Source organism: Oryzias latipes, chromosome 4 (assembly GCF_053564925.1).
Source record: "Oryzias latipes strain Hd-rR chromosome 4, Olatipes_Hd-rR_3.1".
NCBI lineage: Eukaryota > Metazoa > Chordata > Actinopteri > Beloniformes > Adrianichthyidae > Oryzias > Oryzias latipes.
Genome location: NC_136240.1, coordinates 25,221,133 through 25,234,102, shown reverse-complemented (window position 1 = coordinate 25,234,102; position 12,970 = coordinate 25,221,133). Strand labels below are relative to the sequence as shown.

The window sequence follows — 12,970 nt, the reverse complement described above, 5'->3', positions numbered from 1 at the left end:
GTGCTCCTCTGTGGGGCTGTGTTCCAGTGGACTGCTGTCACTTTGCAGGCCAACAGAGGGCAAAGTGCAAAGCCGTGTTGTAACTGTGGAGTTCATCACATTATTTCTCTCGCTCTGCTTTTCCCTTGCTTCCTCCTCCCACTCTCTGTCTCCACCTCATTTTTTTTTTTACATATCAGTCACATACAGACTTTGGCTCATCCGTCTTCATTGAGCCGTAAACCTAAAGAAGACTTTTGCAGCTAAACTGGCCTATTTGTCCGGACACGTTACAGTAAAGTTCAAGCAAACGTTGACCTGCTCTTTATTGCTCCCGAGATTTTCCTTGAATGCAGGCGCCCACTCAGGTAAGAACATGTGACTTTGAAGGATTAATCATAAGTGGAAAATGTCTCCCTTTGCATTGTGGAGATTAGCTTATTGACATTTTAAGACAAAGAGCCTACAGAGGCCTGTTTGTAGAGGGTTTAAAAGATCATTTAATCCTGCATTAGGGTTTGCAAACTTGCCTTTTTTGAAAGATGTAACAGCGCCGTCTCTGAGTGTGTCAAAAGAACATTTTTTAAGCTTGAGGTTCTGGTAGAGGCATGGCAAAAGAAACAATGAAAGTAAATGTTTTTAAACATTGGAATAATCGGAAATTAGTCCATGGAAGAATAATAGCAGAGGACAAAGCAGGGAAACGGTTTGGATTGAAGATCACAGCTGGGAAAGGGTCCTGTCACTTTCATTTCTCCGGTATTCCAATACTTTTGATCAGATTTACTCTTTAATGCAGCAAAGGAGCTGTAAAGAAAACATAAAGACAAGAAAAATCCCTTTAAAAGTAGGGAAATAGAGACTATAATTAGTTGTGGTTAGTTTAGGGCTCAAGGACTTTGCAGAGCAGCTCTCTACCCAATTTCAGCATGTGCACACGCACATGTGTGGTTGAGTCGCGCACTTCCGTTTGTTTTGGTTCCTCTGGTGAGGCCTTTTTAAATTTAGATGTTCTGCTGTTGGAAAAACAGCACAGAAAATGCACAATTGGAATGAAGTCACTCACTTTGATGGCCTGCCCAGCCCTGTCGAGCAGTTCTGGGAAAAACAGCGATGTAGCAAAATGAATGTGAATGTAAGCCCTTCTCACACTGTCGGAGGACTTTTATTGATGACCTGCGAGGCACTGCACATACAGGCATGTCTGTTGTTCTGGCCTTGTTTGTTTGCTTTTTGTTGCTTTTTAGTTAAAATGTTTTTGCATGTTTTTGCATGAACTTTATTCAAATAATGTTTGTCCTCCACAAACACCATTTAAAAATGAATAAAAACATCCAAAAAGAAATGTTTGTTAGTATTTGACATAGAAAAACAAAGCAGAGGGAAACCTAAGTATACATCTATTCTTTCAAGAAAATAGTAAAACAAAAAATTGTAAAAGCAACAATGTGGACTCAACAAGTCTGGATTATATGAAAAATAGGCATGTTGTGTTGTTTAAATGGCATGTAGTCTGTATTTTACACATTTTGTGTAAGCCCACTTCAGCCTAAGCCGTTTTGGAGGAACACTTAGACCCTCGCAATTAGACCCTCAGCTGGACAAATAAGCTTACACACCCCCAGCTTTTATTTGGGTAACTGTCAAAACGTAAGAACTATCTTTTTTTTCCCCATACACAGAAACACTGATAAGAAGAAAAAGATCTGTAAACACAAGTAAAAACCTGGGGCCATGAATGACACAGGTGAAACTTTTCCCACTATATGTGAACCCTGCAAACACAACTACAGTAATAAATGTCTTAATCTCACTGCAAAACATTCAAGTTATTAAAAATAAAAATCAACATGAAAGCAGTTCCTTACATCCCGGATAGCTCAGTTGGTTAAGCACAGGCAGGACTGGCACATGGGCAACCAGGGTTTGATTCCTCAGGGTGCATGAGCTGAATCCAGTGTGGGTCCTTGGGTAAGAGCCTTTGCGGCCTAACTATAGCCACGAGGGTGCTCCGATCTCCCTGTGCAGGTCCCCAGCCCAGATGAAGGTATTAAACTCTTTGCCAAACCACTAGTGTGAATCAGTGGAAGCAGACATGCTGTGGCACCACCTGAAAGGATATCCTGAAAGGTGAACAACAACAAACAACAGGGCTGTGTGACAGTGGTCAGGGGAATCACCGTGGTTCAAGTCCCGGCTGGGACCTTTCTGTGTGTAGTTTGCGTGTTCTTCTTATTCATGATTGGGTTTTCCCCGGGACCTCTGGCTTCCTCCAACAGTCCAAACATCGATTCATAGGTTAAAAGGTGTCTCTAAATTGCCCTTTGGTGTGGGTAGTGGGCAGCCCTGCAGCAGATATTTGACCTGTTTAGGCCGTACCCCACCTTCATCTAACAGTTGCTGGATTAGCTCCAGCAGTCCTGGAACCCCAAAAGGAATTTAGCTTAGTTAGGAAGATTCCTTCTTTGGTTTATTGCAAATAGGGTTGATCTGCATGAAAAATCCACACCAGTTTTCCTTTATTTACACACTAGTCTGTGTATTACTGTTTGAATATACACAAATGCAGACTGCTTTTTTTTCGATTTAAGAACCAACAAACCTCATTCATGCGGAATTTTTTCAAAACATGTGTCCTCTATTTTGTCAAACAGGAAAACCAAACAATAAAATCATAGAAAAACTTTCATTGATGCTTGATAAACATGCAAAATTAAAACAGGGTCTTTCAAAGGAAGCACCAACCATTTTTTAGTATTAAAAGTACATTCTAGTACATAAAACAATACAAGAAGAAAATTAAAAACATAAAAAATATACATTTTTTTAAAATACAGCTTTACCAAATTAAACATTAAAATTAAATTAATTAAATAAAACCCAATGTTGAAAATTGTCCTATACACCTTATGGAATGAGGCAATAGTTCATGACATAGCAGCAAATCTGTAAGACAATGGCTGAAAACAAGAAGAATCAATGTGTGACACTGACGAGATCAGAGTCTCCATGCAGCAAAGATTCAAGCTGAGATGAAACCGGCCAGAAAAGTGGGTCAAGCATACCAATTGATGAAGAGAGACTGATAACGTAAAAACAAAAACCTCTGGTTCAATACTTTGAGATAGAGATGAACTTCTCATTGTTGGGGTGTGATGAGCTGTTCACATGTGACGTCTGCAGACAAGTTATTAGTTCATTGAATAAATATAAAGATTAAATATTTCATTCTGTTTAAAATCTAGTAAGATTAAGTTTATTTGTTTTTCATTAACTTTTGATCCAAAAAGACTCGTAAAATTAATATCCAGAGTGTAATGTTTTTTGTGTTACCTTAACAGGGGTTGTGCATCTATCCCTGTCGTTATTGTGTCATCTTTGTGTCCTTAAATGTGTGTTTTTAATCCCTTTTATGCCTCCTTTGCACATTTGTTTAAGGCTGAGTGTTGTATTTATGTTTTCCAGTGTTCTGCTCAGCTGTACTTTTTAGATTTAGATCAGTTTTAGGAATTTTCTTTTTGTGGCTTTTATATTTTTGCTTGAATATTTGTTCATTTCTTTAGATTTAAACAGAACCGATTATTTTTTTTATTTCTGCTTCGACATGTTTTGGGTCATTTTTTTCTGACCTGTTTAATCTTCCTAGACCTCTTTTGTGTGTGCTTTGTGGTTACTGCTCAGCACATTTTAAAACTCTTTTAAACATTTTAAAAAACCATGTGGCCACCATGTGTGTATCTGCAGGATCCATTTTGTGCCTCTTCTCTTAGCGGTCCTTTTTTATTGTTTTCCTTGGTATAACAGGGAGCTTGTGGCCTGCCGATTGTAGTTTCTACGAAACAACTACACGTTTTTTCAAATAGCATTTTTGCCTCTGCTCTCGATTCATCACAATTTGAATAAAGAAATACTCAGAAACACAATTTTAATTCTTAATTTTCTTTATATGGGTCCTCATCACGAGAAAACTGCTACAAAAACATGTTAAAAAACACCAAAACCACAATTTTTATCTGAGTGGATCTTTAAAGTCAACTGTGATTCTGAGTACAATGTCTCAAGGCTATACAGTACGTTTGGGTGTTGTTAAAAATTATAATGAGAAAAGAAAAAGCATCTTATTCCATCTTTTAGAAGACAAGTATGGCCATGCAGCAACGGAATGATGATTCATTAGAAAGTGGTTCATATGTATCAGTTCCTTTTTTCTAGATATAGAAACATTAAGTGTCTACAAACAAATTTGTGTTTTGGGCTCATCATCAGCGTTTCTCCTCTGGTCACGAGTTCTGGTGACTAAGCCGCTGTCCTTTTTTTATCATAACCAATAAAGAGATCTCAGAGATTTCTGAGGGTGACTGCATATGACCTTAGTGTCACTTCCTCAAACTTTCTTGAACTGTTTTGTTCTTCTCACAAGTGGCTAATGTGACAGTCAGCCATCATGGAAGAACGAAGTCAGATCAACCTGACCTACATCACCGAGCGTATCATCACTATATTCTGTCCTCGTGGGTTTCCAGAGGATGTGTACCTTCACAGCCTGCAGGAGATCATTTCCATGCTGCAATCCAAGCATGGATACAACTACATGGTGAGGAGATTTTCAAAATAAAATCAGATGTTAAAAAAGATTTCTAAATTCGCCTTGTCTGCTCTCACTCAGCTCCTCAACCTTTCCCAGAAGCATGAGGCGCTCACTCGAATGAACCACAAGGTAATTTTTATTTTGTTGTTTAGAGCAGGATGTTTCAGTCATGTGAACGTGGGGTACATGGGTGTTTCTTTGGTCAGGTTCTGGACACATGTTGGCAGGACCCTTTGGTCACCGGTCTGGACCAGATTTTGCATGTGTGCAGAGAAATGGAGAACTGGTTACAGGCTGATCCTAAGCACGTCCTGGTGTTGCATTGCAGGGTAACACAAAACACACACAACACAACAGTGATTTAAAAAAATGTATTTCAGGTCACAACTGAAGTGAAAGATTCAGCATTACTTTTGTCAGCAGAAATTTGTAACAGTTAGCCTTTAAAAACTAGTCCCACACAGAAATACAAGGTTTTCTTATAATGTAAAGACGTGAAAGGTCATGAATAAAATGTATCAGTTTAATAATTTAAATAATGACAGAGAAAAACACAGACTGCCCTATTTTTCGGAGTATAAGTCGCAGTTTTTTTTTTTGCATGTTTTGGGTGACTCCCTTGATTAAAAAAAAAAGGCTCACATATTCCCCACTAACAACTGTTAGAGGTCGCTGTAGGTGTGTATTAGTATTTCCTACTGACAGCAACGCAGAAGAAGAAGCGTCACTCAGTTTTATGCCGGGCATGGTAGAGTTGTCCAAAGCGACACAGAGGTAAAACAATTCCATGGATTTAGTGATTTAAAGTAGTATAAAGAGCTTAATTGACCTATTAGCATGTTCATTGTGCTAAGCTCTGAATAATTGTGCACTTCCTCCTATATTTACATAGGCTAAACACAGTAGTGAAGTGTGCTTATATGTTCAGTGTATAATTGTTATCAATTCCATTGTGATTAACATTTCGAGGTGTAATGTCCGCTCTTTGTCCCATATTTTGTAAAATAAATTTCTCCCAAAAGTACGACTTGTATATTATGTTTTTTCTTTTTTACCACGCATTTTTTATGTCTGCGACTCATAGTGCGGAAAATATGGTAAACATGCTCAAAAGCATACTTAGGATATAAGAATGGGCCTCTGTGACAAAAAAAATCCCATTTTACAAACACGTTTATAGGTAAGAAATATATATATATATATATATATATATATATATATATATATATATATATATATATATATATATATATATATATATATATATGTTGATATTGTTAAGAGTTCACTTACTGCTGTTCTTTTTTATTTTTTTTAACTACCAGCTGTTGCAGTCCTGCAGTGTTGTTTCAGTCACTATTATAGTACGACACACATTTGCTTAGATAGCAATTGGCTGCTTTCTTTAATATTTGTTAGAAAACACGGTCCTTTTTCTGGTCCTACAAATAAAGTTGCAAACATGTTTGTTACTTGAGAACACACTGAAATGGACATACTTTAACTTTAACTGCTTTTTCCCCCATTGCTTAAGTGATTATATTTTAAAAATAAAGAACAAGCAACAAACTGTATAAAAAACTTGCATTGTAAGTAAGACAGGTTCTTAATGCCATTGTAAACAGTTATGTATTTTAATAAATCAAAAGGATAAAATTGTTCAGTTTAATATGTAGATTTTTTTTTTTTACCTACGTTTTGTGAAACATTTGTAGAAATGGCTCTGTGAAGTTTCAACAGAGGGTGGTCCTCCCATATAATGTATATTGTGATAGACTGTATGCTAACAGCTACTTTTGTCAGGCTTTTTCTCTCCTCTGGCACAGAAGTTTGCCAGACGATAGAGGAAAGCCCTGAAGACGGTCACAAAGATTTTTACTTTTCTATTTGATGTGTGATTGCAGGGAGGAAAAGGCCTTCTGGGAGTTCTGGTGGCATCTTACATTCACTTCAGCAACATGTCAGCCAGGTAACACCGCTGATCATTGAGTACTTCCTATTTACTAAATTAAGTTTGACAGCAGCTTCAGTATCTTTGATTCTGAAAGATACAAAAATAGAGTGAGATTTTCTAGTAGTTGAGTGTAGTACAATGTTCTGCATTAGTTTGGTGAGTGCATAAAACATTGTTATTCTTGCTAATTTATTTTGATAAATTCCTTCAGTGCCTCACTTCAACATGCTAGAGTGTTAACTCTATCCTTTTTTACACAAATATTCTATGTTTTCAGAGCACTTTAAGGTCTTTTGTGAACAAGGTGGTTTTCACTGAACATTTTGACTGATTAACGTGCATAGGAGAACTTTGACATCCTTCAGAAACTTTTTTTTCTCCTTGAGATTCAAGAGCATCAGTGACTTTCAGCGCGCCCTGGAATGCTTGCTGTTGCATTTTACCTTTAATCTTTTTCTGTATTTTGTTTTTGTGCAGACAAATCTTTGCAAATGCTGGATTGAAATGCCTCATCCACTCCTAAAACCTCAGATTAGAATAGATATCTTTTCAAATTCAACCTATTTAAAGAAGGCTTACACAAACCTCAACACACATCACACATATGAGTGAAACTGAAAGGAAAGGCCAAAGTTGACACCCTTTTAACAAACCAACATAGACTCAGTCTCACGTTTTTTTTTTTAACGTGGACCAAAAAGTGTGTTTACTGCCGTTATATCATATAACCGGAGGAACAAATAAAGGCTTGTTCTCACCTCAAGCACGTTTTGACACAGCCGTCCTTTCAGTTCTTTTTTTCTCCAAGTTGACTGTAAGAGGTCATGAACTTTCTACCTTCCAACCACATGAGAACTAGACTGAGGTACCCCGCCCCCTCATGTTCCAAACAGGAAGTACCTTGGTAACACTGCTTAACCTTTACTTGGATATGTGAAATATATAATATGTGATTGTTGGGACATAAATTCTGTAGTGCCCCTTGTGGCATCATGTCAAACATTCAAAATGTTTGATTGAAAAACAAAGAGGGAAAAAAATGTTTGATTGACAGATTCTCCCATGCCTGCTGTCAAGTGGGAGGGGTGTGGTCTTCCAATAAGCTCACTCCTGATTGGTGAGAATGGTTGATATAGTAATGTTGACTCAGACCGTCAATGCACTGCTTCCTGAAAACATCTGGCTTCAACATGGTGATGTCTATCTTACAAAAAAAAAAAAAAGACAAATGAATTGACTTCATTTCATTGAAGTCAAAAGTATGGCATTATTTTATCAGTGACATCACACTCACTCAGTCTTTTTCTTTTAAATGTGTTTAACTTGTCTAGGGAGCCATTAAAGCTTTTTTAGTATTATTTGGTAAAAAAATAATAAGTCAACTTTAAGAACGAGGTAGAATTTTCTTAACTCTTCTTTGATTCCTTCCATGTTTTATCCATTTGAAGTTAGATTTTAAATAAATAGAAGTTATCATCTCATAGTATTGTATATTTCAAATGTTTTGACAATAATTCTTCATCAATGCAAAGCTGTTGTTTTTTTCGATGGTTCCCAGGACTGCTTTTATTCTATCTAGTTGGCCCGGCTCACACGACCTAAATGTGTCAGATGTTTAGGCGGGAGGAACAGTAAAGGCTCAACGCTGACATTTACTGTTGGGAGTATTTGCAGATCAAAGAGCACTGACGCGACAATAGACCGAGGCTGATCTAGTGAGCGTCTTCATCAGGGGAAAGGGCAGCCTGGCTCGCCATGGAGACTTTAAACTGCTTCCTTCATGTCAACCTCAACAATCCTTTTTTTTAAAATAATGAAGTCAAAAGCAAACACGACAGCTCGGTACACGCTAGACCGTTGCCCAGCTTATCCTAAAATGTGGCAAATATTCAGATCGAACCGGTTTTACACTCTCTGGTGTGCACGTGCAAGTGTGCACACTTTTCATAGCCGTAAAGCTGACTCACAGTTGGGAAATGTCTGTTTTTTTTGTTTTTTTTTTCAGATTAGTGATATCAGCCATGTGGTTGGTTTCAAATGGACTGAGATAACAGGTTTTCCTTCCATCCATCCATTTTCTTAGCCCGCTGTATCTCTTTCAGGGTCACTGGGTTACTGGAGCCTGTCCCAGCTACTGTTGGGTGATGGCAGGGTATATCCTGGTCAGGTCATTAAAGAGCTTAGAAAATTATTCTAAGACATTTAGCAGAAAAATCCACAGGTTTTTAAACAAGCAAGAGAAATTCAGTCGTTGACGTGCATCAGACTGAGCAGACTGCCCAGCATAAAGTAAATGCTGGTAGGTTTTTCTGTGTGTACAAGTCACACTGGGCTCGTTGCAGAAGTGCAGCAGCTCCAAGAGCTGACTGCTCTGCTAAAATCGTGAGATGGCGAGTTTACCCAAAAGGTCCAACTTGATTAAAACTACTCTGAGTTAATTCCATCCTGAATGCAGACTCTGTCTGGTCCTTAAGGAGTCTCCAGGTTTTGCTTTATTTTGAAAATTGGGTGGAACCTTCCAGGATTAGAGCTTTTAAATATCTCCCTTCCTGGATGACTTAGTTGAGAGGTCACAGTTTAATGAGAAGAAAAAGACAAAATGAAGAATGGAGAACTCAATGAGAAAGATTTATCCAACATAAGATGAAGAGATCTGGATTATGTTCAGAATTTTCAGAGAAAAACTCTAAAGAGCAGTGAGACAAAAGAGAAACGTTGTTGTCTTTGTTTTCCTCATCCGAGCTGGTATCTGGCTCCAAACTGTATGGCTGGATAGGTCTGGAATTGCTCACCAATTTTGTTGCACCTGTGATGTTAAGAAGGAGGTGTGAGAGGCTGTAAACTAGAAGAAGAGCAGGTAAACGGATGAATGATGGGAAGTGGGGGCGGGGTTTCTCTGAGCCAACAGTCCCACCCACAACTCAGAGGCGAATTTCTAATAAACTACTTCAACTACTGCAAATTGAAGATTTTCTTAGTAAAAAAAAAAGCTCAGGATGTATTTTTAAGAAATATCATGAACATTTTTGCATAGAACCCAGACCCATTTTTCTCTTAAAAATAAAATGTTATGTATTTTACCACAAACCAATAGCAGACCACAGAATTCATTTCTGCTATTTTTCTGCTATACTGATGTCACAATGATTTTTATGGGTTAATATTTTGTAGAATATTTTTTAAAAACTACGTCATCATCAGTTCTTGTGGAAAAAAAATCCCCACATTGTTTCAGTCTATGTAGAAGTATCAGCAAATCCGTGGCTAAATGGAGCCGAATAAAGGATTTGGCGTGGTCCAGTTACCACTTAAAAACAATAAAGATGTAATTTGCTTTGTGGAGGACCTTTTTTTTGCTACTCTTTAGAACCATAAGTAAAATCAATATTTTATATTTCTTAGGTGGTGTTTATTTGTGTGTGGTCATTTTACTTTTTTTTTAAATGACCTTCAGTGCCAAATATATTCATATTTAAGTATAAAATCTGTTTTGATGACCACTTAAATGTTTGCCACTCTCAGTGCAGACCTCTCTCTGGACCATTTTGCCATGTGGAGGTTCTACAAAGACAAGCTGTCCACTGAGATGACGCCCTCGCAGAAACGGTGAAAAGCTCCAGTTTTAAACCATTGATCCTAAATGTCTTCAAGTCAATCCCCTGATCTGTGGTCACACCACCCCACTCCTCATAGTGACACATGGGGTTTATTTTTCAGGTACGCATGGACGCTGGGCAGTGTTCTAAAGGGAGGACTGAGGATGCGCTTCTCACCTTGTTTCCTCCTTTGTGTGGTTCTGCATGGCCTCCCCAAAATAGACCCAGATGGAGGTGAATAGAATCACTACATATGTGCTCTCTATCAGGCCAAGGCCTTCTGTCATTTCTAACCAATCTTTCCAAAGAGTTTAAAGCTACATTTACACCACCCTTGGCAACACCCGTTCAAGTGGCCACTTTCAATGAAACCTCAATATAAACACGCATAAATGCATGTTTTGGACCTCCGTGTTCAAAGCTCCCGGGTTCTAGTACCTTATGCAAATTTCTACAACTGTTTTCGGTTGTACTTTGACCCATCAGGGACTTAGATTTGGTTGTGAAATATGGTTGATGATACCTTTAATTCACAGAAGTTTGTATAGTGATCATGAAGGAAAAAGTAATAATTGCAGTTTGTGCCCAGACCGAATTCTATGAGATCAACTATTTCATATGTCAGAAAAGAGCTGTGAAAGAAAAAAAACCTGGAGAAAGATTTGTGAGATTTGCACCCCTTTTAAATTTTGCACCAAGCCTCTTCCAACTGTAGGTGGCGTAATTCTTGTTTTCATTTACCTGTTTTTAATGAGGACATTGCAAATTCTCACAATCCAATTCCGTCATGGGATCAGACTGCCAAAGCTTCTGTCTTCAACCAACGCCCAGTCCACACAATAACAACAGGATCCTTCAGGATGAGGACTTTCTGTGAAACACAAAGCTCTGAAGTCTGGTTTTGCAGCTGGAGTTTGTCTTTTCTGCTGCATAAATACGACACCCTGCAGTTAAGATTTTTGCCAACTCATGTCCCACCAGATGTTACAAATTGAGTTAACTGAGGTCTGAACAAAATGATCATATCCTTAATGTGATCTGCTGATATCTGATTTTCTCAGACTTTTACACGGTAGAAAGCAAATGAAAATAAAACGGCAATAGAGGTGAATGACACTACAGGCATTTGCTGGAGTAAAATACATTATGGCGTCTGACACAGTCATATTGGTCATACAGGAAGTATCCTGACTGCAAGACTATAAAGATTATTATCTTCTGGATCCAGCTCCTTTACGCTTTTTCTTTTTTCATGAAATTGGTTGTTTGGGTCCCCAAATGCAGGAAAATCAAATGCAGCCTTGGTGGAAGGGAAAACTAGTAATAAACTGAAACTGACTACTGAAGAAACAGCCCAAAAACGTGACTAAAACTAAAACTGAAACAAAAGCAGGAGGGATGGGCAACTCCAGACCTTGAGAACCGGTGTGTCTGCATGATTTCTAGATAACCAAGCCTTACTCATGACTGATCACCTGCTTCAGATGTGTTTGATAGTGATGATTTGACATCTCATTCAGTTCCCTTAGGTTAAAATTACTCGTTTCACGTGTGATACAAGTATAATTAATTTAAACGAAATATTTAAATTAATTTTAATTACTTTAAATTAGAAACAGCTGTCTCAAATACTAACCAATATCAACATTACATAAACCGGAAAAACAAATCCTTCGGTTTGGCCGTCAATTAAGTCACTAGAAGTGAGGCTCTATACTTGAAGTTTACTGTTTATATATTATCTATATATTGTAAACTTAAAATGTTCCAATTTAGTCTGAAGAAGTATTCAGTCATTATACTTCCAAGACTATATACGTACATGGTCTATAGAATACTTGCTATACTTATACTCAAGTATACCTCATAAAATAAACTTTAAGTGTACTACTTTTTGCTAAGGGTAAATGAAATGTAAAAAAATATTTTTGCAAATACAGTAAAAAATGAATTGTGTCTGTCGTTTTTCAAAAATGCATAACTTTGGTAAAAATGTAACTCCACATTTTTTTTTTAAATATTTGTTAGGATGCTGCCTCTTTCTGAGAGTCTATCAAAGTCTCCAAGCTGTTTGCACATCACCAGTCTAGTAAGTCTTTGAAGTCCTGTGAGTCCCATCAGATGGATCCCCTGCTGAAACATGTGATCATCTCCATTTCAGCCACGCTAATGCTGCTCAGACGAACCGCCTCTACTTTGTACTTCAGCCGGCTCAGCTGCTTAACGGGGACATCACAGTGAGTAGTATGCTTCCAATCATCAGTGAAGTCTATGACACTCATCATTCTATTTTATTTTTAAACCACTTTGGATACAAAATTACCTTAATGTGCATCTACTTAAAAAACGTCAGTGATTTTTTTTTCATAAATTCAGGCATCATGGGATTAAATATGGAGTTAATGTATTAAGGTAACCTCTAACCCCCTACCGAGAAAGTTAAAGGAAATTCTTTTTTATTTAACCTTAGAAACTATAGTTTGGAGGGTTGAAAAGTACAGAGCCTGTCTGATGATGTGGTATAAAAATTAGAAGAATTGTAGTTATGAAAACGTTAAAACATGCAAGTTAAATACTAGTTTGTGGCCACCAAATAGTTCATAGAACATGCAAACAAAATGATCTTATTGACTTTATTTGTGGTCTGTTGAGTAGTAGTAGTTTAGTAATACAAGATGGACAGAGCTGTGTTTCCATTGACTCTGAAATTGCGCAAATTGGATTTGTGATATTGAACCCGCTTAATGGAGACGCGTCAATTTTGATAAAATACATTTATCGAAGGTTCTGGCGCTTGGTGGAGGTGGTTCTTGAGGAGATTCAAAAGCGACACATTTTGCAAAACTACAGTGG

General features: G+C 37.6%; 1 protein-coding gene across 2 annotated transcripts in view; it reads left to right on the top strand.

The window, feature by feature from the left end:
• Nucleotides 1-140: 140 nt before the first annotated feature.
• Nucleotides 141-12,970, top strand: part of LOC101166465 (tensin-3) — a 65,129-nt gene continuing 52,299 nt past the window's right edge. The window contains exons 1-9 of one of the 2 annotated variants that reach the window (XM_011474266.4): nucleotides 141-347; nucleotides 4,400-4,573; nucleotides 4,646-4,696; nucleotides 4,774-4,896; nucleotides 6,472-6,536; nucleotides 10,044-10,127; nucleotides 10,239-10,351; nucleotides 12,146-12,206; nucleotides 12,279-12,354. In XM_011474266.4, the coding sequence (XP_011472568.1) occupies nucleotides 4,424-4,573; nucleotides 4,646-4,696; nucleotides 4,774-4,896; nucleotides 6,472-6,536; nucleotides 10,044-10,127; nucleotides 10,239-10,351; nucleotides 12,146-12,206; nucleotides 12,279-12,354 (723 nt within the window). In that variant the 5' untranslated portion in view covers nucleotides 141-347; nucleotides 4,400-4,423. The remainder of the gene's footprint in view (nucleotides 348-4,399; nucleotides 4,574-4,645; nucleotides 4,697-4,773; nucleotides 4,897-6,471; nucleotides 6,537-10,043; nucleotides 10,128-10,238; nucleotides 10,352-12,145; nucleotides 12,207-12,278; nucleotides 12,355-12,970) is intronic. The other variant, XM_020702551.2, reaches the window with a different exon arrangement.